The 22345-nt window shown below is 38.1% G+C and overlaps 1 protein-coding gene and 1 long non-coding RNA gene across 11 annotated transcripts in view; one reads left to right on the top strand and one right to left on the bottom strand.

Moving 5' to 3' along the window:
- NOL4 (nucleolar protein 4) overlaps nucleotides 1-18292 on the bottom strand; it is a 371002-nt gene extending 352710 nt beyond the window's left edge. For 4 of the 10 annotated variants that reach the window (XM_032245379.1, XM_032245381.1, XM_032245374.1 and 1 more), the window contains exon 1: nucleotides 15818-16270. Coding sequence is in view for 7 of the 10 variants with exons in the window: in XM_032245374.1 (XP_032101265.1) it covers nucleotides 15818-15859 (42 nt within the window). In the remaining 3 variants the exon portion in view is untranslated. Of the gene's footprint in view, nucleotides 1-15632; nucleotides 15706-15817; nucleotides 16271-16785 lie in introns of those variants that run through there. The other 6 variants (XM_032245372.1, XM_032245373.1, XM_032245377.1 and 3 more) reach the window with 4 other exon arrangements.
- Nucleotides 16761-20245, top strand: LOC116528198. The gene is made up of 2 exons (XR_004258919.1): nucleotides 16761-16992; nucleotides 18292-20245. It is a non-coding gene; the product is annotated as an uncharacterized LOC116528198 (long non-coding RNA).
- Nucleotides 20246-22345: the final 2100 nt, after the last annotated feature.

Raw genomic sequence — 22345 nt, 5'->3', positions numbered from 1 at the left:
CTTACATATTTGTAGTTTAAACCCTTTCTGGTCAGGGAACATCCTTCTTGGATGTTGCACAGAGCCATACACACGACAATATCACATCTACACATAGATTTAAAGCTCCATCATACAATGCTATATTTTTTCAGCAGTCATACATATTTTAAATAATTTATAGAATAAAAGTAATTGACTTATAATTTCTTTGGCTCTTTTTACATTACTTAAGTGTAATGTAAATTATGTCCAGATATCTTTGTAATATCATTACTATTCATACTGAAGAACTTATTTAGCATTTATTTTAGAATAGGTCTGCTGGAAATTAATTGGTGGTTTTTCCTCACCTGAGAAAAATCTTTATATTATCTTTTTCAAAAAAATTTTCACTAGACATACAATTATTTTCTTTCAGCATGTTAAAGATTTTTGTCCTGTGGGCTTCATGGTTTCTGATGAGAAGTCTACAGTAATTTCAATTACTGTTTGCCTACAAATAATGTGTAATTTTCCCCTGGCTCCTTTCAAGATGGTTTTCTTTAATTAGTTTCAATTATGATGTGTTTGGGAATAATGTTTTTTTTAATTTATGTTGTTTGGGTTCCACCAAGCATCTTGAATTGTCCTGTAAACAAATTTGGGAACATTCAGCCATTATTTTTCTAATTTTTTTCTCTACCAATCCCTTTCTTTCCTCCTTCTATGATTCCACTGGCACAATTATTAGATCTTTTGTTACTGTCCTACAGATCCCTGAATCTGTTTTTTAAAATATTTTTTTCTACTGTGTTTTTCAGCAAGGATAATTTCTATTGATCTACCTTTAAATTCACGGACTCTCTCATCTGGCATCTCCACTCTACTCTTGAGCCCACCTAGGGAATTTTCATCACATATTTTTGAGTTCAAATATTGACATTTGATTCTTTTGATAGTTTCTGTGCTGAGAATGTCTATCTTTTCATTCATTTCAAGAGTGTTTGCATTTTCAACATAAAGCATGATTATATTAGCCACCTTTAAATCCTTCATAATTCCAACATCTGGCCCAACTCAGGTTTGACATCTATTAATTTTCTCTCTTAAGATTTGTTCCCTTTTCGTTGTTTCTTTATATGCCAAATAATTTCAGATGTAAACTGAACATTTTAAGTACTATGTTGTGAAACTCTTCATCTTATTGAAATCCTCTGGAAAAAAAAATACTATATTTGGAAAGCATGCAGTAAATCCCATTAGATTAATGCCAAAAGTTCTGTCTTGTCATCACAGTTAGTGATTCCAATGTCAGTTCAGTTGTTAAATTTTGATATGTTTCTTTGGTTCAACCCTGCAACCATGCAACTCAGAAGTTAGTCTTAGACTTATGCAGTGGTTTATATCATATTTTAGTTCTCAAAGTCTTTCTTATGGTGTTTGCATACATTCTGCACATCCTTAGCTTGACAATGAACACAATTAATACAAGATTTAGGGGATCTTCTCTTTGGAATTTCCCTCACACTCTCTGATTCCCAACAGATTACTTTTATTCTAACGTCTCTGGCCTGAAAACTTTGTTACCTCTTAGAGTTTTAGTTATGTGCACTGTTGCACAACTCCATGGGATTGAGGCCATCTCCAGGAAAATTGTAGCCCTGAAAATGAGAAAGTAGTACAGTAATCAGAATCTTACACATACTCTTTTGCCACAGGGAGCCAGGGAACTTTCGTTTTCTGTTCCTCTGGCCACAAAAAGATTTTCCACTCAAGGTTTTAGGCCCCGCTCTGCTGGCACTGCTACCATCACGCCAAAAGTGCAACTCCATGATCAGGGCTGCCCTCATACTAGGCTATTAGTGAAAATAGGAGGAAAAAAATAGACATAGTGATTCCTCCACATTCTGCAGTAGTCAAGGGACCCTATTCCTGGCACTCTGGACAGAAAGAGGTTTTCCTCAGAATTTGTATTGTCTGCTCCCCTTGTGCAGTTTCATGACTGAAGCTGTCCTTAGATTAAATCCAGGAGATGAAGGGGGACAGGGCAAAGGAAACTCACCTCTTATGCTGCCTACTTGCAGTTGACATCCATCCTCATTTTTTCCTGCTATCATTTGTTTTACAGAGTCCTCAGGGAGCTATGTTGAATATTCCTTCCAGAGTTTTTAGGGTAATCAGTGGAAGAGATTGTTCATAGTGAGCTTAGCCAGCACTGGAACCCTATGGTAGTTTTCTAGAAACAAAGACTCATGAGCCCCACCCTGACCCAGAATGTCCATTTTACTAGTAAGATCCTCGGGTGACTATTAAGCATGGTAATAGATTGAGATATCCTCAGCTAGACGACAAGAAAAAGATTCAAAAAATTCTCAGAATCTAACAAGATTCATGTAAAGTACTCCAAGTTTCAAAATATCAGTTGTAATACACAAACAGACACATATACATTTTTAAATGAAAACTGTAATTATTGGCTGGATGCGGTGGCTCACACCTGTAATCCCAGGACTTTGGGAGGCCAGAGTGGGTGGATCACCTAAGGTCAGGAGTTTGAGATCAGCCTGGCCAGAATGGTGAAACCCCATCTCTACCAAAATCTCAAAAAAAAAAAAAAAAAAAAATCAATCATCATACCGGTGTGGTGGTGTACACCTGTAGTTCCAACTACTTGGGGGGCTGAGGCAGGAGAATCTCTTGAACCCAGGAGGCAGAGGTTGCAGTAAGCTGAGATCACATCACTGCACTCCAGCCTGGGCAAGAGAGAAAGACTCTACCTCGAAAAAAAAAAAGAAAAGAAAACTGTAATTATCATAATTCATTGGGAAGGGGGATGTAAAATAAAAAATAGGCTGAACATGGTGGCTCACACTTGTAGTCCCAGCACTTTGGGAGTCTGAGGTAGGCAGATCACCTGAGGTCAGGAGTTTGAAACCAGCCTTGCCCACATGGTGAAACCCCATCTCTACTACAATTACAAAAAAAAGCATCTGGGCATGGTGGTGCACACCTGTAGTCTTTACTACTCAGGAGGCTGAGGCAGGAGAATTGCTTGAACCCAAAAGATGGAAGTCATAGTGAGCCAACATGACACACTGCACTCCAGCCTGGGCAACAGAGCAAGGCTCCATCTCAAAAAAAAGAAAAGAAAAGCAAACTGCAATTATCATAATTCATTGGGAAGGGGGATTTAACACAAGAAATAGACTAGGCGCAATGGCTCATGTCTGTAATCCTAGCACTTTGGGAGGCTGAGGCAGGCAGATCACCTAAGGTCAGGAGTTCAAGACCAGCTTTGACAGTATAGTGAAACCCCGTCTCTACTAAATATAAGAAAATTAGCTGGGCATGGTGGCTGGTGCCTGTAATCCCAGCTACTCAGGAGGCTGAGGCAGGAGAATTGCTTGAAACCGGGAGGTGGAGGTTGCAGTGAGCTGAAGATTGCGCCACTGCACTCCAGCCTGGTGGCAGAGCAAGACTGTCTTAAAAAAAAAAAAGAAAAAGCACAACAAGAAATAAGTAAAATGATACATCAGAAGGAAATGGTAAATAAAATTATTATTCAGATAATTGATTATTTGTAAATTGATAAAAATAATTATTATATAGCAACATTGAGAAATGATAATTTAATAAAAAGCAGAATTGAAATTTTTATTTTAAAACATAACTCTAAAAAATGCTAGATATCATATTTTTAAAATAATCCATTCATTAGGCATGATGAATGGCAAGAGAACTGAAATCCAAGATAAATATATATAAAGAAAAGGGAAAATTCTAAGTGAGTCAGGTTATAGTGGACTCCCTAACATCCATTTTGCCCTCCTCTTCTCAACAGCCACCCAGTGATTATTTTTGGAGGTCTCATTAGTGTAAATGGACTGATTAAAATATAGACTCTGAACTCAATCAAAACTCACAAGAAATTGAAGTAGTATAAAGCCTAAGATTACTTAATTTATACTGAGAAATATAACTGTTAAATAGTCCCATCATTGGCAACAGTTCAACCTGTGAATTCTCTCTGGTCAAGCCAGTTAGGAACCCAAATAATTAAAAGGGGTTAAATATGGATTTAAAGAGGATAAAATAATGACAAGTAATTAAGAACCCTCAGGCTCTTATGAAGGTAAACATTTTCCTCAATAATAAGGATAACCCTTCAGGAAACACTAAATTATTCAGTTATCAGACAATATATTATTCTATGGGCACATCCAATATTTATATATTTAATTTCTAGTTCTATGGCTACCAAAAACTTATTATGGTAATTTAAAAAGCTCTTGTTATCAATTGTGAAGCTTTTCAGTCACAAGAAGTTAAAGTTGGAAGGCATAAAAGATTATACACTTATTAATATTAAATTTCCATTTAATGTATACTAATATATAATTTTTGCTAAACTTTTGTGATAGGTCAAAGATCTTTCAGTATGAGTCATTAAGTATGATTAGCATTGCAAGTGTATAACCTCTCCAAAAAATAGTGCCTATAATTTCCAGTTTCAATTACTTTAAAGTAGAATGGGCAGTTAGTAATTATTTGTAAAGCAATCTAAGTAGGGCCAAATTCTAAGTTCTCTTATTGTTTTTTATTTTTCCATAGGTCTCTTTAGTAAGTCACCTTTTGAGTCTTTGTAGTGCACTGAATTTAAATTCTGGCACTCATTTTATCAGTTTATGATATATTTAAATCACATAATTATAATAATAAGTGGAACTAGCAAAAGAGGGTGTGGGAAAAATGTAACCAATGCTATGCCTGCAACTCTAGTTTATGTGCACAAAGTGCAAATCACTACAGAGCAGATCACTATGAGTGAACCTGTCCATGCCCTGATTATCAGTCATTATGCTATACAGAAGGAAGAGAAAGTTAGTGTCGTTAGTTCACTAATGAAGCTCTATTAAGAGAGCTTTTATTATGTTTTAAAGCAAGTTACAGTCTGGTCCTACAGCATTATAGCCATTCTGTCACTTTAAAGTGACTTTGCATATAACTGTATTGATTAACTGTGTTGATTAAGTTTTAATTTTAGAGATTGACCTTTTTATTTGAAAATACTAAGGGGAACATTATTATGATACTTGGTGCATTTACAACAAAGTAATGCAAATTAGCTAAATGGTACTTATTCATAAGACCTACTTTTTACATTAAAGTACCATTTATAATGGAATAGACGTGAATTGTTAATATAAGGACAGAGAAAGTTTAAGAAAAAGTTTTTTCTTGTCGTAGTAGGAAAGCATGCCTCTTCTGCTATCATATCATGAATTTGTAGAAAAATTCTTCTTTATGGCGAAGGTTGCAGTGAGCCTAGATCGCACCACTGCACTCCAGCCTGGGTGACATAGACACTCTGTCTCAAAAAAGAAAAAAAAGAAAAATCCTCCTTGAATAGGTAGTTGAATAGGTAGTTCAAGGTAAATGTCATCTTACCCCTGTTCAAATTACTGCTAATTATGAATTACATATTCTAAATTAGTGAAAACAAACAAATAATCAAACTAATTGTGATGGTAGCTTTTACAGAGAAAAAATGAGCAACAACATAGCAAAAGTTCTTTCTTGGCCTCAGATAAATAACAACGAGCATGTAAATAGAGAGTGCTTAGAGAACAATGACTCACATCTGATATTCAAACAAATCTTTGATATTAGATTTGAAAATCTCATCTAATTAGGTCAATTGGGTAGAGCATGGCACTACCATGACCAGGCTAGGCCTTAGATCCCCATATGTGCCACTTAGCTTTACCCCATGGCCCTAGATTAAACCCCTAAAACCCTTCAGCCATCTGGCAGCTGTAGTTACATCCAGTGAGAAGCAATAAGGTTATTCTTTATTCTCAAAATTAGTTTTTCAACTTCCTAAATTTATTATTTGAATCTTTGTCAGCCTTCCAATTTTCTAAAGCTCCAAAACTCGTATACTTCAGAACTTGTAACTGTGAGAATAACTATCATAAATCAATATTTGATTAAAATTAGAAACTGTAGAACATAAGAGGCTATTGAATAAACCTCAGATAAAAAAGAAGAAAATCAAAATAAACTCAACGCAGAGAGGGGAGACTAATTTACACTTTCCTCCAGTATTTTGACAAAAGAAAAAGACTTGCCAATTACTGCTATTTTTTATATTCTTTTCCTCAAATGTTAGGCAGATCTTCAAACTGTGTAAATTTAAATAATTTTTAAAAATAAAATCATAGTATGGTTATTTCTAATAAATGAGAGCAAATATTATATTTTGTTATATTATTTGTATGTAAGTTTTCAAAAATACTTTAATGTAAATTAATTATAATTATGAGAATAACAATTTCCTTTGATATATGTACTTCTGTGTCTATTCTGTTAAAACAGTAAGCTACCTTGTATTCTACTCAGGAGATGAATGGAATATAATGAAATAAATAATGTTTAAAAATGAAAACATTAAGAGAAAAATCAAAGTAACTTTTATATACACATATACTCCTAATGAGAATCATTAGTCACTAAATATGTCAAATGATCTGTGAGACATTGCATCTTTCACTAAATTATAGACCATCTCATAAAAGCTATAGAAATGGCAATACATAAGTTATTAGAGGAAAACATTTAAGCTATTTTCAGCTGTATCCTAAACCACAAATAATCATGGTCAAATATGCTTGTTAAAAATTGTCCTGTTAATTACACACGTTTTTGATAAATTTTACATTAAAGAACTATATATCAGTTCCATTTTACTGTGTAACAAATTACCACAAATTGAATGGCTTACAACTTCTCAAACATTGTCTCAGTTTCTATGAGTTAGAAGACTGGTATGTTTTAACTGAGTTCTCCACTCAGGTTCTCAGCTGAAACCAAGGTGTCAGCCAACTGCATTGTCATTTGGAAGCTCCACTAGGGAAATCTCCACCTCCAAGTTCCCTTAGGCTCTTGACAGAATTCATTCCCTTGTGGTTGTAGGACTACAGTCCCTATTACTGTGCTCCTTGTTGGCCGAGTGTGCTCTCAAGTGTCAAGAGGCTGCTCTCAGCAATTAATCACATGCCTCCATCCCATGTCAGCAAGAGAGAACCTCTGCAGTAAGTACATTTTAGGTTTCAAATCACCATGACTTCCTCTTTTTGGACTAGTCAAGAGAATACTCCCTGCTTTTAAAAGGTTAATGTGATTGAATCAAATCCACATGAAAGATTCCCCTTTCTTAAAGTCAGCCTTACCATATAGCATAATAATTATGAAAGTTATGGGGCTCATCATGTTCACACTCAAAGGGGAAGGGATTATACAAGGGTGGGGGTCATTTGAGAGTCATCCTGGGATTCTGATTACCACAATGTATAAAACACTGATGAACCCTTCATGGTAGATAGAGGCATATGGGTATTGCCAGGGTTTGAATGTGTTCCCCCAAAGTTCCTATGTTGGAAACTTAATCTCCAATGCAACAGTGTTGACAAGTAGAACTTTCAAGAGGTGATTAGGTCATTAGGGCTCTGTTCTTATAAATGAATTAAAGTCATGATCTCTGGAGTGAGTTGCTAATAAAAGAATGTGTTTGGACCCCTTCTCTTCTCTCTCACAAAAGTGCTCTCTTCTATTTTCTGACATGGGATGAGGCAGCAAGAAGGCTTTTGCCAAATGTAGGTCCCTTTACCTTGGACTTCCCAGCCTCCAGAACTGTAAGACATAAATCCTCATTCTTTATAAATTACCCATTCTGTTATAACACCACAAAATGGACTAAGACAGGTATAAAATCAAAGAAGTATAAACAAGAAAAAATAGGCTCAAATTCAGAATATTGCCTTCAAGCATAAACTTCATGTTTTGAGAAACATTTGAAACATTCATTTTACTTTTAAAAGGCTCGTTTAAATACGTATTCTATATAGAATTATTATCTTGAATTTTTAGAAGGATTACTCCAAAGGGAAGTCTTTGTAGTTGTGAATGTACTAACAACTAAGAGGTCAAAAATTATTCCTCCGCAGTTTCCCCCTATATACGAAAATACTTCATTACAAGATGACAGAAAGTCTTTTAGCTGAGTTTAAAGTCTTAACCTCAATTTCTCTGAGGGGCAATATGGTATTATAGATTAAAATAAGGTATTCAAATTGGTATATGTACACTCAGGCAATGCATAAGATAACCTGTTGAGGTAAAGAAGGAAATATTAAAACTTGAATTTATATATATTTTAATCTCAGCCCAATATGTTTGTGTTTTAAAGATAGTTTATAATGGGTTAAGTATTGGTACAGTGGTATATAGATGTAGTTTATGAAAGTGTACACATTGAGGGAATTTTTGTAGCAATTGAAATACATTATTTTAAGTATTTGGAGACCAGTGATTTAAAGCAAGGGCTTTAGAATCCAACTGAAATCCTTTCTTGTCCCAAGCCATGTGATTTTTACAAATTCACCTTAATGTAAAACATAATTTTCACATGTGTATAATAAAACGTGTTAATGCCATAGGACTATTGTGAAGATTAAAGGACTTTTTGTTTCAAATGGTTAGCCCAATCATTAACCTATAAGAATTTGATAAATGTAAGGTATTGATAGATATAATGTTCTTATTAACTGCATTACATTCAACACTTGCAACTGCCTAAAGAAAGTAGTTTGCTCATTAAAGAGCTCAAGAGCAGGAATAAAAGTCAGCCAATTTTTTAGCCTTAAAGCATGCCTGCCCTTGTACAATGTTGGTGAGAATGTAAAATGGTCCACCTGTTATGAAAATAGTAGAACAGATACTCAAAAAATTAGAACTACCATATGATCCAGCAAACCCACTTCCGTGTATGTACCCAGAAAATTGAAATTAGGGTTTTCAGGAGACATTCGCCCACCCATGTTCATAGTAGCACCACTCACAATAAAAGAAGTAGAAGCAACCCAAATGGCCATCAACAAATGAATGAACAAACAAAATGGCATATACCCACAATGGAATATTATTCAGCCTTTAAAAGGAGGGAAATCCTGTCATATATAATTATAACATAGGTGACTCTTAAAGACATTATGCTAGTAAAATGAGTCAGTTATGAAAAGACAAATTCTGTATTATTCCATTTATATGAGGCACCTAAAGTAGTTAAATTCCTATAAACAGAAACTAAAATTGCAGTTTACCAGAGGATGAAGAGAAAGGAAAAAGGGGAATTGTTGTATGATATAGAGTTATGCAAGATGAAAAAGCTCTGGAGATCTGTTGCAGGACAATGTGAATATGCTTAGCACTACTTAAGTCTACAATTTAAAATGATTCATATGGTAACTTTTATGTTATGTGCTTCTTTATCACAATTAAAACACATAGGTAGATGGATGGGATGGACAGTTGGACAGATAGACAGATATAGATGTAGATAAAACTAAAAAGCTCTTGTGGGTAAATAAGAAGCAGTTGCATAATGTCCCATTATGTGGGATCAGACTGGGAAGTGATTTTTATTTATTCCATTAATACTGAGCATCAAAATGCATCACCCATTATGCCAGGCACTAGAGATGAAATCTTTCTTCAAAATAGTTTTAGAAATGTAACAAATTATTAAGCAATAGGCATATTTTATGGTATGGCAAGAATCTGATGGCTTCAAGATATATTAACTTAGTAGACTCAATTGCCAGTTGAACATTAACTATAAGAGAGAGAAATCAAGGCTGCCATACAAATTTTGCCTTGTATAGGTAAGTAAAGTTGTGCTGCTATCCATGGAGAGAGGGAATAAGAAAACGATGTGTCAGTTTGAAGGACGAGAAAATGGAAAGAAAAAAAATGTGTTTTTAGACATACTTAATTTGAGATACTTTGGAATATATTGGTGGAAACACCCAATAAAAAATCTAAAATACAGCTGACACTTGAACAACCTGGGGTTAGGTGTACTGACACCCTCTGCAGCTGAAAACCTGCATATAATTTTGACTCCCACAAAACTTAACTACTAATAGTCTACTGTTGACTGCAAGCCATAGCAAAGTCCATTCATTAAGACACGAATAGGCTAGTACATGCATAGATTTTAAGGATTCACGACATGTCTAATTTTTCTAAACTTTTTGATATTTCTAGATTATATGGTTTATCTGAGAGTTTTTTTCAAATTGTTATAAATTTCCAAAAATTTTACTTATTGAAAAAAATCCACATATAAGTGAACGCAGGCAATCCTGACCTATTGTTCAAGGAGCAACTATAGATTTGAACTTCAGAAGATATACATTATGTCACCAGAATACAAATCTAAATGAAGCCATAGACAGGAACACAGTCACCCAGGAAAAATATAGAGTTAGACAAGAAATTCAAATATATCTTAGCAAAATAATTTAATTTCAAGGATAAAGAAGTAAACAATTCATGAACTTTGGGGAAATCAATTTCCCTTAGAATTTTACAGAGCACAGAAAATATCTACAATGTTCTGGGAGAAAAACTAAAATAAAGAATCTGCATCTGGTTAGTTGTCCTTCAAGGATAAAGGTAAAAGACAAGCATTCTCAATTGTATATAAACTTCAAAGAATAGAGTGCATGGACCTTCTTTAACAAAAAAATGATGGCCCGGAATTAGAGCCAATCAAATTAAGGAATTCAGAGGTAAAGAAAACCAGATAACAAAATAGATAATAAGAATTTAAACAGGAAAAAAATGATAAAACTAAATTATATAACTTAACATTAATACCAACAACCTTGACAATACAAACATAATTAAATATAACGAATATAATAAATTATAATATTATAAGTGAAATGGGATAGAAACCAGGATCTAAGAAACAAGGAGGTAGGAAGAAGTGAAAATATGCTTGTACCTTATTAGAGAAAGTAAATAATATTGTGTAAAATGAAAATTTGTAGTTGGTAAAGTAAGTGTAATTCAACATCCTAAAGTTTTTCTTCATCTTTTCCATTAACTTCAGGAATAAATATCTTTGAGAAGAAGCCTTTATCTATTAGCGATTCATTAAATTGTATGTATTTTTTCTTCTGTCACACTGACCATCTTATATTTTATTATACTTACTTAAATTAGCATATAATCATCATTCTAGTTTTAGAAAATGATTTCCGCCTGTCCATAAACAACTATCATTTTATCAACTCTCTTTTTGGCATATATGTTAAGAGAGGAATCTAGAATAATGTTCATAATTAGCTCATGGTGATTAGATTTTGATGGGACATTTTGTATGGCTTTTTCTTTATTTCCCTTCATTTTTTTTTTTTTAACTGAGACAGTATCACTTTGTGATAACAGTCATTTTTTTTTCCAAAAATGGATTAGGTAAAATAAATCTTAATATGTACATAATTACATAATCACATACAAGTGTACTTTGTATTTCTTTTCTTTTTTTTTTTTTTTTAAGAGATGGAGTCTCACTCTGTTGCCCAGGCTGGACTGCAGTGGCACTATCTTGGCTCACTGCAACCCCGCCTCCCGAATTCAAGCAATTCTCCTGTCTCAGCCACCTGAGTAGCTAGGACTACAAGCACATGCATGCAACGCCCGGCTAATTTCTTTTCTATTTCACTAGAGACTGGGTTTCACCGTGTTGCCCAGGCTGGTCGTGAACTCCTAAACGCAAGCAGTCCACTGGCCTTGGCATCCCAAAGTGCTAGGATTACAGGCATGAGCCACCGCACCTGACCACGTACCTTGTATTTTAACTCCATGTTGCAGTGTGATTTTAATTTCATTATATACCCAATTATAATTATATCATGATTTTCAGGTTCTATTAATCATATTTTAAGCAATTTTTAGCATTTACTATGTGACAGGAATATGCTACATACACCACATGCTTATGTGTACGTGCATGTATATGTATGTGTATATATGTGTATATATGTATATATAGTATATGTTAGTGTGTATTATATACACTACTAATTATCCAAAACTAGTAAGACCAGTATTAATACGAACATTTTATAAAGGAGAAACTACATTTTTAGTTAAACTTTAGCTGACCCACAACTGTACTAAATGTCAGAGCCAGGATTACAGCCCTTGAAAGTTCTCCTGTCATATGCCTGTATTTTCTTATTCATCCTTCCTCCATCTTATGCAGTGAGTCTACAGAGTAAACCCGTGGGGAGTAGAATCCCAGCAGACAAAGGAAGATTATAGAATAAATATATACAAGTGCCAAATCTTGTCCCATCTCCTTATTGTGGCTACTAATAGGATGAGGAAAAACCAATGAAAAAATCAAAAATTGGAATCTCAAGAAATAAGTGTGGGATAGTCTTCATACATTAACAGGGTAATTCATATTTCTTCCTTATATTCAGAGAAAATATCCTGCCTCTTCATACTCAAGCCAGAGTGGCCTTTACTAATGGTACCCACTGTTCCCTGAGAGCTGACCTGTGCTGGGGACTTGTCATGGATGATTTACTCTTCACAAGAAACCACTAAGTTAGCTAATAAGCCACATTGCTGATATTTACTCTTGGGATTTATTTGACTCCCAAATCCTATGCTACGGGATCTCCCAAAGTACTTTTATGAAGAGAAAAATGCATTGGCTATCAATAGCAATGCTCACTGTAGAAGAAAAAATGTTTTTCTATCTCAATGACTACTATGATGATTTGTCTTTCTGTCACAGATACGAAGTATCATAATAAATAACTGGCTCTGTAGCAGATTCCAGACTAAGGCCTAATATATGTGATATGTGCATTAGGCATAAAGTTAGGCCAGGTGGAAACATAAACATGACTCCTCATGGAGTATTATTTCTTTCACTCTGATGTAGCACAAAAGATTTATGACCAAAACCACAGTCAGAAAAAGTACAAAAACAGTTACTGTTATGAATCAGCCCATGAATATTCATTATAATCACTGTACAGTAATCAGTTAGTAGTATGCATAGGAAGAACAATATGAAATCTGAGGCTACAGATTGCAGAACTGAATAAATCATTTGTAAATGACACAACTAAAGATAATGCATTTTTCTTTCTGGAAATTCATTTTATAATGTGTATTAGAATAAATATAAGAAAAAATATATATAAGAAAGGCATAATTTAGACCTTTGTGTCTGTTCCTACAAATATAGGTCAAGTAAAGTATTCCTCATATCATTTGATTATACAGTTTCAATATTCATATTCATTACTTTCTTTGCTTAATATTGAAAGAAAAAGCATGAGCTTGCCGAATTCCTAATGTTTTATACCATGCAGCAGACTTTTTAAAAAGAGTGTTTAATAAATGTTCTGCTCATTTTCTAAGTTTACCATTCACAAGATCAAATGGTATAACGTGTTCTGGTAGTTTAAATTGCAAGTGTGATGTTTCCACTAATTGTTGCCAGAAAACACTGATCAGGATCAAAAGCTTCTAAAAACAAACTAAACTAGAACTATCAAATGCATAAAATAGAGTAACCATAGTTAAGTGAATTAAAAACTATCACTGCTTAAAAGTTGGATATAATCAATGTCAACCATTTGCTATATCTTTTTTGGAACTGTTTTAGTCATTCATCATTTCATTCTCCTAAATTTCTGACACTTTTAATGAAAGAATGTATAAAAATAACTGGTACTATCTAAAAAGCAGATGCGTTGCTGAATGAACTGCATATGCGCGTGCGTGTGCAGTAAAGGCGGTCGCACAAAAGCACAGGACCCGCACCAGACCTAAAATGGCTGAGTTACCGGATGTTGTTGCTTGGTGACCAAACAGCATCTCCTACATCAAAAAGCAGTCTAACCATCAGTGACAGATATGTCCCCTCAGGTTTAGACATGAGCGGGACAAATATTAAAGGACATATTTATCCTTTCCAGTAGTCAATATTTTTAAATCAGTTGTAACTTGCTTGATTTTATCATCAGTTAACTCTTCAGGGTGAAGAGAGTTGCAAAGCTACATCTCTTATTTTCGGAAAATAAGAGTAGAACCAAGCTTCTTTAACTATGAGACTTAAAGATAGTCTTGTTTCAATTAAGTCTATGTAGTGTGTCTACTCTGTTCTAGTATAACCTCCCAGGTGCCATCAGTCTCTCTTTCTTTCATTAAACTAAAGTAGTTAATTAGCCCCAGCCTGTCCTCTCCCCTTTTCTCTTTCCCTTTTCGCAGTAGTAATGATGTCTAATTATCAGCAGCAGTGGATTACTGCAACATCAGGAGCAAAGCATCTCTTACTGACAGTAAAGCTAACCGCGAACCCTCAAACCTCAAGCAGCTAAGAATGATTCTTAGTAAACACAAAAATATCATTCAAATACAGTATTTTATTTTGACAAATATATGCCTTGGAATTAAGAGAAAATATATTTTTGTCTTCTTGGTGACTGTACTCCTACCATTAGAAAAATCAACATGTTGCTAAGGAAGGAATAATTTGAGATGTGGGGAAACACATGACAAAAAGGGGTCCATTATTTATTTTTTAACTCATTGAAATGATGATTGGCTGTCTCTCAAAGAAGGAGGAGCCTATAATTCTATGTCAGGAGCAGTATAAAAATTTTATAAATAGCAATAGAAGAGTTCATAAATTTAAAACTTCTTTAATATTTCAAAACAGGCATGAATGAAAAGCAGAGCTCTTAAATACTACATGGAAACCATTATCTAAGTATCACCTGATGAATTACATTCTCTCCCATAAATATATGGAATCTTTACTGAAAAGAGAAACACGTGTTACTTTAATGTCGTCCCTGGAGTTGTCACTCCATACTGGATGGCTTAGAAGTAATTCTTCAGCAAATCTGCATAAAATTTTGACAGAAAATAGTGGTATATGAATGCATGAATGCTAGTTTAAATAAATGACATTTATGATGATCTTAGTATCTCTAAAATTGTTCTGAATTTATGTTATTTAAAATAGTTTATCTTTTAAAAGTACACATGTTAAGGCATATAGTGGATGTAGTCAAATCCGTGAGTATAAACTCATTGTACCAATGCCCAAGTGAAGCTATCTGACAGTTAAATAGAGGGACCTAAGTTTAACATAAAAAGGAATGAAAAATAAACTTCCCAACTAGCAGAGTTCCTCTAAAACATATATTATGAAATCATACCTTAAGTAAAGATATCTTAAATGATTTTATCCATTCAGTTTGCTCAGTATTGTCCAAAAGAAAATACATATTTATGTTTTGGACTCTAACAAAAAAAATATTTTTCTACATTATTTCTTGATATTATTCCCAATACAAATTAATCAAAGCACTTCATTCTGTGTACCAGATTTCTGGCTCATCCAGATGTAAATAGACCTCAGTTCTATCTAATTCATGCCAATCTAGTCCTCATTGCTTAGTAAAGCCAGACAATAATCTCACCATTGTCCTTAGTAGTGCCACATGTTAAAGCAGAAGACACATTTATAGATCCATCTCTTAGAAATCTTCCAACAATAGTACATTGTTTAAAAAAAAAAAAACCACAGAACTTTCATGTGTTTTCATTTCACCTTTATTTTCGTTTCTCAACTTCTATATAAATTCTAAAATAAATACACATCCTTCAAACAACTATTTCTAATTAATCTCAGGAAACCGTAAACTGATCTGGAAACCTAAAAGAGCCTTCCAAATAATGCTTTAAAAATAACTTTTCATGCACATATTTTCAATTGAATATACCTCCATTAGAGATAGAATAGCTTTCAAGACGTCTCCTTTCTAGCACCTCCAGGAATACTGCACGGGGAAACAGTTGCCAGTACGGGAGGGATAACGAAGGAAATGCTCAAGAAATCCCAAAGCAAGGCAAAAATACAAAGGATGCCAGATAGCCTCCCCCATCCCTACTCCAGACGAGTACCCACCGTGGCGTGATGCAGAAAGGTCTCGTGCATCAGATCTGCCATCCTACTTGTAGCCCACAGTTCCCATCTTCTTGGGAAGGAAATCGACACTGCCGCCGCTCACCAGCCCCACCGGCTTCTGCAGCGTGAGGCTGAGATGCACTGGGCTCCCAATGCCAGTGCCTCACGGCCCCTGGGCTACAGAGCTTTAACGCCATGAAACTAGAGCCACCCCAGAAAGAGGAACAAATACACACACCATTTGAAAGCGCCTAAACCCAACCCTCTTTGTTGTTCATCTTCTAGCTGCGGCTTTATCTGTGACTGGGGGAAGTGAGGAAGGGAATGGGGGGGCGGGGAGGAGGACTCTCCAGGACCTTATCTACAATCTTAACAGTCACAGCAACGATCGCCGGGAGTGATCGAGGCACTCTGGCTGCCCAGTGCCTCCCGGGCGGCGATCGAACGCTAAAACCTGATAGTGTCCTGGGGAAAACCCCACATCCACCGCTAGCGCCACATTCGGGCTTTATGCCAATAAGGAGACACTGTAGACTATCGATCAGACTCGTCTGCTCTCCGAGCGTGCGGCCGGGCTTGCAGCCTGGCCTTTCTGCGCGGTGGCGGCGTTGGGACACGCGCCAGGCGCCCAGCGAAGGACATGGGACAATGGCCCAGCCCAAGGACGCCAGACGCCGCCCGACCCGGGGAAGGAAGCTCCAGCAGCTGGTCCGGGAGCCCGAGGCGGGGAGGGCGGCCAGCTCTGGAGGTGCGCTGCCGCTTTAAAATAAAGGACCACAAAGACTCCACAGTGGGGAAAACGCGCCTGGCTAATGCGAGTGGGGACGACTTGGGGAGGGGGTTGAGGAAGGTAGGGGGCACACGAGCCAACGGCGGCTCACGGCTCCCCCTCTCTCCCGCCTCTCTCCTTCCTCCCTCCCCGCCGGGCTGCTCCGGAGACAAATAACAGAGGAAGGCGAGTCACTCACCGTGGTCTTGACAGGCACGTAGAGCACTTGCTTGGCGCCGCCGCCTCCCCCGCGGACCTCGTCCGGCTGGCCCAGCTGGAAGCCCTTCGATTTGACCCAGAATTTAAATTTGGCGTTGTCCGTGGAGCTCGACTCGGAGCCATTGAGGAGCTGGACGATCCGCTCGTATTTTTTACGGGTCACCGTCTTGGTCTTGCCTGAGTCCCCGTAAGTCCTGAGGCACCAGTCCTGGAACTGGCGGTACATGTCGCGCTCGCTCTCCATGTTCCCCGCGTCCGGCCGCTGGCCGGATGCTCCCAGCGCACTTCGCACCTGTTCACCCAGGGCTCATGAAAAATGCAGCCCCCGCCACGTTGCAGGGACGCGAGGTCCCGGCCGCCGCGGGAGCCTGCCTCGGGTGGGGGAAGGGATGGGGAGAGGGGAGGAGGGTCCAGTTGGGCACCAGCAATCAATGTCCTGTGCTACCAAGTCTGGTCCATTCGTAATTGCAACGGCGGTCTCGGACGCTTTTCCTGTCCTCTTAGCGATCGGTCTCTTTAATATTGTGTGACCAGGACCATCCCAACAGCATTCTGACCCAGAGGAGCTGGGTTTTGAATAATTAAAATCCCATTCCTTGGTTTATTAAAAATCCCAATATTGAATTGGGGTGGTCCCTCGACGCCTCGCCCCCGGGCTGCGTCCGGGGCTGAGCAGGTGGAGCGCAGCGCCGCCTCCCCGCGCGCGCCCCAGAAGCTTCCCCAGCCACTGGCCCCGTGGTCCAGGAGCGAGGGCTGCGCCTCTCCCGAAAGCAGCCGCCCGCCCAGCGCCTGAGAGCCCCAAAGGACACACGGGTCCTCGATCTCTTCTTCCTCCTGAGTCCTGTTTCTCTTTGACTTTCCCCAAAACGGGTGTCAAGGGACTAGAAAGAGAGAAAGTTCTTACCTGTCATGTTTTTAAACCTATCAAATCCTATTTCACAGGAATTTTTTTAAATCAAGGTATTTAAAAAACGGTTTAAAATGTCATTTCTTCAGATACACTTGGAATAAATTCCAGCCCTGCATGTAGATTCTACGAGTTAAGTCCCAGAAATTAGCAAAGCAGTGATGGAGATCTGGCCATAGTTCTACAGGATAAATTGTAATGCCCCAAACAGATATCCGTTCCAGGGGGATGTGGGTAAACGAAGGCAGGCCGCTGGCGGCGGGTCTCCGGGATAACGATGGGACCCCCAGACAGGACTCTCCTCTGGTTTCTGCTGAACTGGGTACAAGACATAGAAGTAAGTTTAGGATGCAGATGCTTGAAACCTTTTGCAAGAAATAGAGACAGATCGTTTTCCCCTTGCTTGGTCACAGTTTGCAGTTCACACGGGAGGTTTCAGTTGTCTATTTTCCCCCTGCCACGTCACGGACACCCCCATCACTGCTCTGAGTAGCCAAATATGAGTTCCTCTGGACGATTTTTCCAAGCAGATGAAGTAAGCAGTTGCTCCATTCAGGACTTCCATCCATTTGTTTCCAGAGCTGTAAATAGGGGAGTTCCCATCGTCCTCACGCGGCGGCTGCGGCCGCTCCTCTTTATTCTACTCTCAGCCGAGGCCCGCGCCCGTCCCGGGGAGCGGCTCTGACAGGAAAACGGCCCGACCAGCGCCCGGCCCCTGGGCTGCGTCCGAGCCCACCTTCTTCCCTCGTCGTCGTCTCCTAGACTAAAGCTCCGAAAGGGAGCGCGGGATGTTTGCGCCCACCACGCTGCAGCTGGTCAGGGCACTTGCAAAATGGTCAGTGGCTCCTGCTCGGCCAGGCTGAGGGTGTGCGTGTGTGTGAGCAAGGGAGCCGAGGGTGTGCGGCGTGCAGGGGGTGCGCTGTGTGTGCGCGCGTCTCCGGGAAGGTCTCGCGGCGGCTGGAGCCGGGACTGACAGCCCGGGCGGAGCGCAGGCAGCTCCACACACTAAACCTCTCGCCTCTCCCCTCACCCCCACCCCTCCCACTCCCCTCTCCTCCCCCCACCTTTCCCGGCCCCTTCCAAGCTCTCTGATTGGCCAATGGGACAAAAGTTTCTGTGGAGACGGCTGGGCGCTGACGTCACGGGCAGAATTGTCCCATTTAGGGATCCCGGGGGCAGTGCGCATGCTGCAGGCTGCAGGTTAGAGGCAGGAGGAGGTAGCAGCGGGCCCGGCGGCAGCCAGGTGGCAGAAAGGAGCGCGCAGCATCCAGGTGGGGGGACGACTCCAGCAGGGTTTCCATGGAGATTCCTCTGGGTCTAGCCTAAAAACAGCAGATCAGCTGACACCATTAGCTCAGGACCTAATTACTGCTTATTGGAGCAACAAATGAGGGAAAGGGCCAGCTGCAAAGGAAGAGTTTTTATCCCCCCACCCCATTCCCCCATCTCCTCCTTTCTCTCCCTCTCTCCAAGGCTCTTGAGTCCCGAGTGAATTCTCATTAACTTGCAAGATTCCTGCAACAACAGCTCCCCTTCTCCAGAGGCCACCCCGACTGCTTTTATTCTTTTATTTCCTTCTTTTGTATTAAAAAAAAAATGCTAAAATAAATCAGTAGTTCTGAGTCCTTGAATTTTTATTCAATGCATATTAGACCATAGAGCTCAGAGAAAACACTGTCCAGTAAGTCACAAGTGAATCTAATACAAGGGACACAGGGGAAAAATATCACTTTGAATTTATTGAGTTGAACAATAATCTTTAGATATTTCACATTTTTTAAATCTCAGTATCTTAAATACATGTATGTATTTGGAACACGCAATTGGACAGAAGAATATTTTGAAGCACCCTTCTAGAGGAGTATACTTCACAGGAACAACTCTGTTAAGTTTCCCTTTGTGGCATCAGAGTTCAGTTTAGTTATATTTTGGTCATGTGTTTCCTGGAAGTTTCTGGAAAGATAGTTGGTCCTGGGGTAGTCATTCATTCAAGAATAGCTGGTTCTATAGATTTCACTTTCTTTTATGGTTATAGTTCACAATTATAGAATTCTTTTCGGTAGCTTTTTATCTGAAAAGGCATCCCACCGCCTCTCAGCTTTACTCATGCACCTCCAAAAACTTTCCTTCCTTAACCATTCAACTTGAAATCATCTGACTTTCTTCTATACTCCTCTGTATAGTGTCTTTCAAACATTTTTTTAACCCTGTCTTGTAGTATGGCCTACACTTTACATTGGCATGTAGTACATACATATATTTGTCCTGCAAAAATTTTATGAAAACATCTATTTTATTACCTACAGTATACACTAATATTTGTATTTTGCCCTCCTATTTATTTGTTATTTTCTGGTAAATATGGTCCCAACCAAATAAATTTATTTTATGACCCAGCAAAGAATGACTGGCAACCTACAATTCGAAAAATATTGTTTTAGATCATAAAAACTACAGTGTTTCTTCTACCTTATTTATATTTTCATGTGAGTATGTTTTGTTGTTCAAATAAAATCTTAATTGGAAGACCCTTGAAAGATTATATCCTTTTTCTTGTTTTGTGCAGTGAACAATGTACACAGTAAGTGCTAAATAAATTGAGTTAATTAATTAATGAAAGGAGAACAAGAGTAAGGGAAGGAAGGAGGAAGCTTGGCATAATCTTTATCCATTCTTGTTGGCTTTTGCTGAGTAGTGTTTGGCTGAAGTTGGTCCCCGTGCTAAAGGAAATGCCAGGGCCTTACCACGTACGTGTTATTCATTGTGTTTATAACTATAACTGACACCCTAATGCGTAGCAACTAGAACACCATAGACATACAGAACTCCTAGAAGATCAATATGTCATCAACCCCCACTTGCATTCACTAGATTTGATATACAAGCAAAAAAACAAAACAAAACAAAAAAAAACCACAAAAATTAAATCGACTATGTGAAATACATTTTTTAGAAGAAAACAAGGTAAATGATTAACTACTGAAAGACTATTTGCTTTGGAGAAAAGGAATACAGAGTTCAAAGATTTCAAGGGTCACAAGTCTCAGAACCCTGTGGAGTCTCTTGTTTCCAGTGGAACTCATACCCGTTATTAATTGTGCTGGCTGAGCCAACACCTTTGACCATATCTTGCCCACCTAGGAGGGTAGGTACCTATAAAAAATCTAAAATCTGCTTCAGCAACTTACTCTGGACTAATTTCCCTCCTTTGAACTTCTCTAGATCAGGTCTGCCGAGCCCCATCTCAGGGTCATGTTGAGCTGCTTATGCAGCTACATGGTTCATGTGAACAGGCCACCTGGGATTTAACCGGGTATTTTCCTAAGACACTTTCCTCAGAATTGCCTTGCTATAAAGCATATCTCTCTGAAATGTTTTTCTTCACCCCGTCTGAATGCCATCCCCCAATTTGGGCACAGGGGTTCTGTCTGCCCGGCAGGCAGAGGAAGAAAAGAGAGGAAGAGGAAGGCAAAAACTTATATGAAACTTATATTTTAATTTAAAATAATCCAAAACATGGGCTAACATTAATATGATTTTGTTAGAGAAGTAAAATTTCTTCCAACTTCATGGTCAGTTTGTATGTGACATTTAAAAAATCTGGAAAATCTTGCACTTTAGTATCAATCACAAATATTTACACAACACTATGGATTCATAAGCAAAATGTTAGAGTGTAAACAACATAGAATCTATAATCAGAAAATCCATGTTCAAATAAGCAGGCTTTCATTCTTTCAAATAATTATGGTTTTATTAAACAAATATTAAGCGATCATCAATTACTCTCATAAATTCTAAGGTTAAGATCATCAGCATGACAGATGTATATGCAGGGTACCCATCTCATGGAACATAAACTCTTCTAAGGAGAGAAGACAATAAAGCAAAAAGTATATAATTAGAACTTTAGATAAGTGCTAGGAGAGGAAAACATGTCAGTGTAAGAGAAAACAGTGATAAGGTAGAGAGACCTGATGAGCTTAGGGAAGATCTTTCTGAGTAGATAACATTTATCATGAGACCTGAAAATTCAAAGGAGTTAATCATGTGAAGCCTGGAAAGGGAACTATAGACAAAGCACAAAGGTCCTAACATAAAAGAGTTCTTGGTATGCTTGAGGAATAGAAAGAAGGCCAATGCAACTGGAGTTTGAAAGAGAAAGGTAGAATATGAGATCTGAGTAGGCTTCTACAGCCAGATCTTAGAGATCATTGCTTACATTTTATTGATAAGTACTTATATTTTATTGGTCCAGTGGAAAACCAGCAAGATATCTAAGGCAGGAAAATTGTATGATATGATATGCATTTTTATTAATGTCATTGGCCACTTTGAGGAGAAAGGATTGGAAGGAGACAAGCATGAAAACATGAAGACCAGCTAGTAAAATTGTGATTGTTGTAGTAGCATAGATGAAATATTATGCCGATAGATTCGAGTATTAACAGAGGAGGCAGAGGGAGAGAAGTGATGGGTTGAAGACACAGTTTAAAGAAAAAAAATAGAGCTTCCTGAATGGGTATCTCCTCCATCCCTCTGTCCCCACCCCACAATCCATATGATGAAATCCTAACCCCCAGGTGATGATATTAGGAAGTAGCACTTTTGGGAGCTGATTAGGTCATGAAAG

Source organism: Sapajus apella, unplaced genomic scaffold (genome assembly GCF_009761245.1).
Source record: "Sapajus apella isolate SASKATOON/1434 unplaced genomic scaffold, GSC_monkey_1.0 scaffold57, whole genome shotgun sequence".
NCBI lineage: Eukaryota > Metazoa > Chordata > Mammalia > Primates > Cebidae > Sapajus > Sapajus apella.
This window is presented reverse-complemented; position numbering and strand designations above follow the sequence as displayed.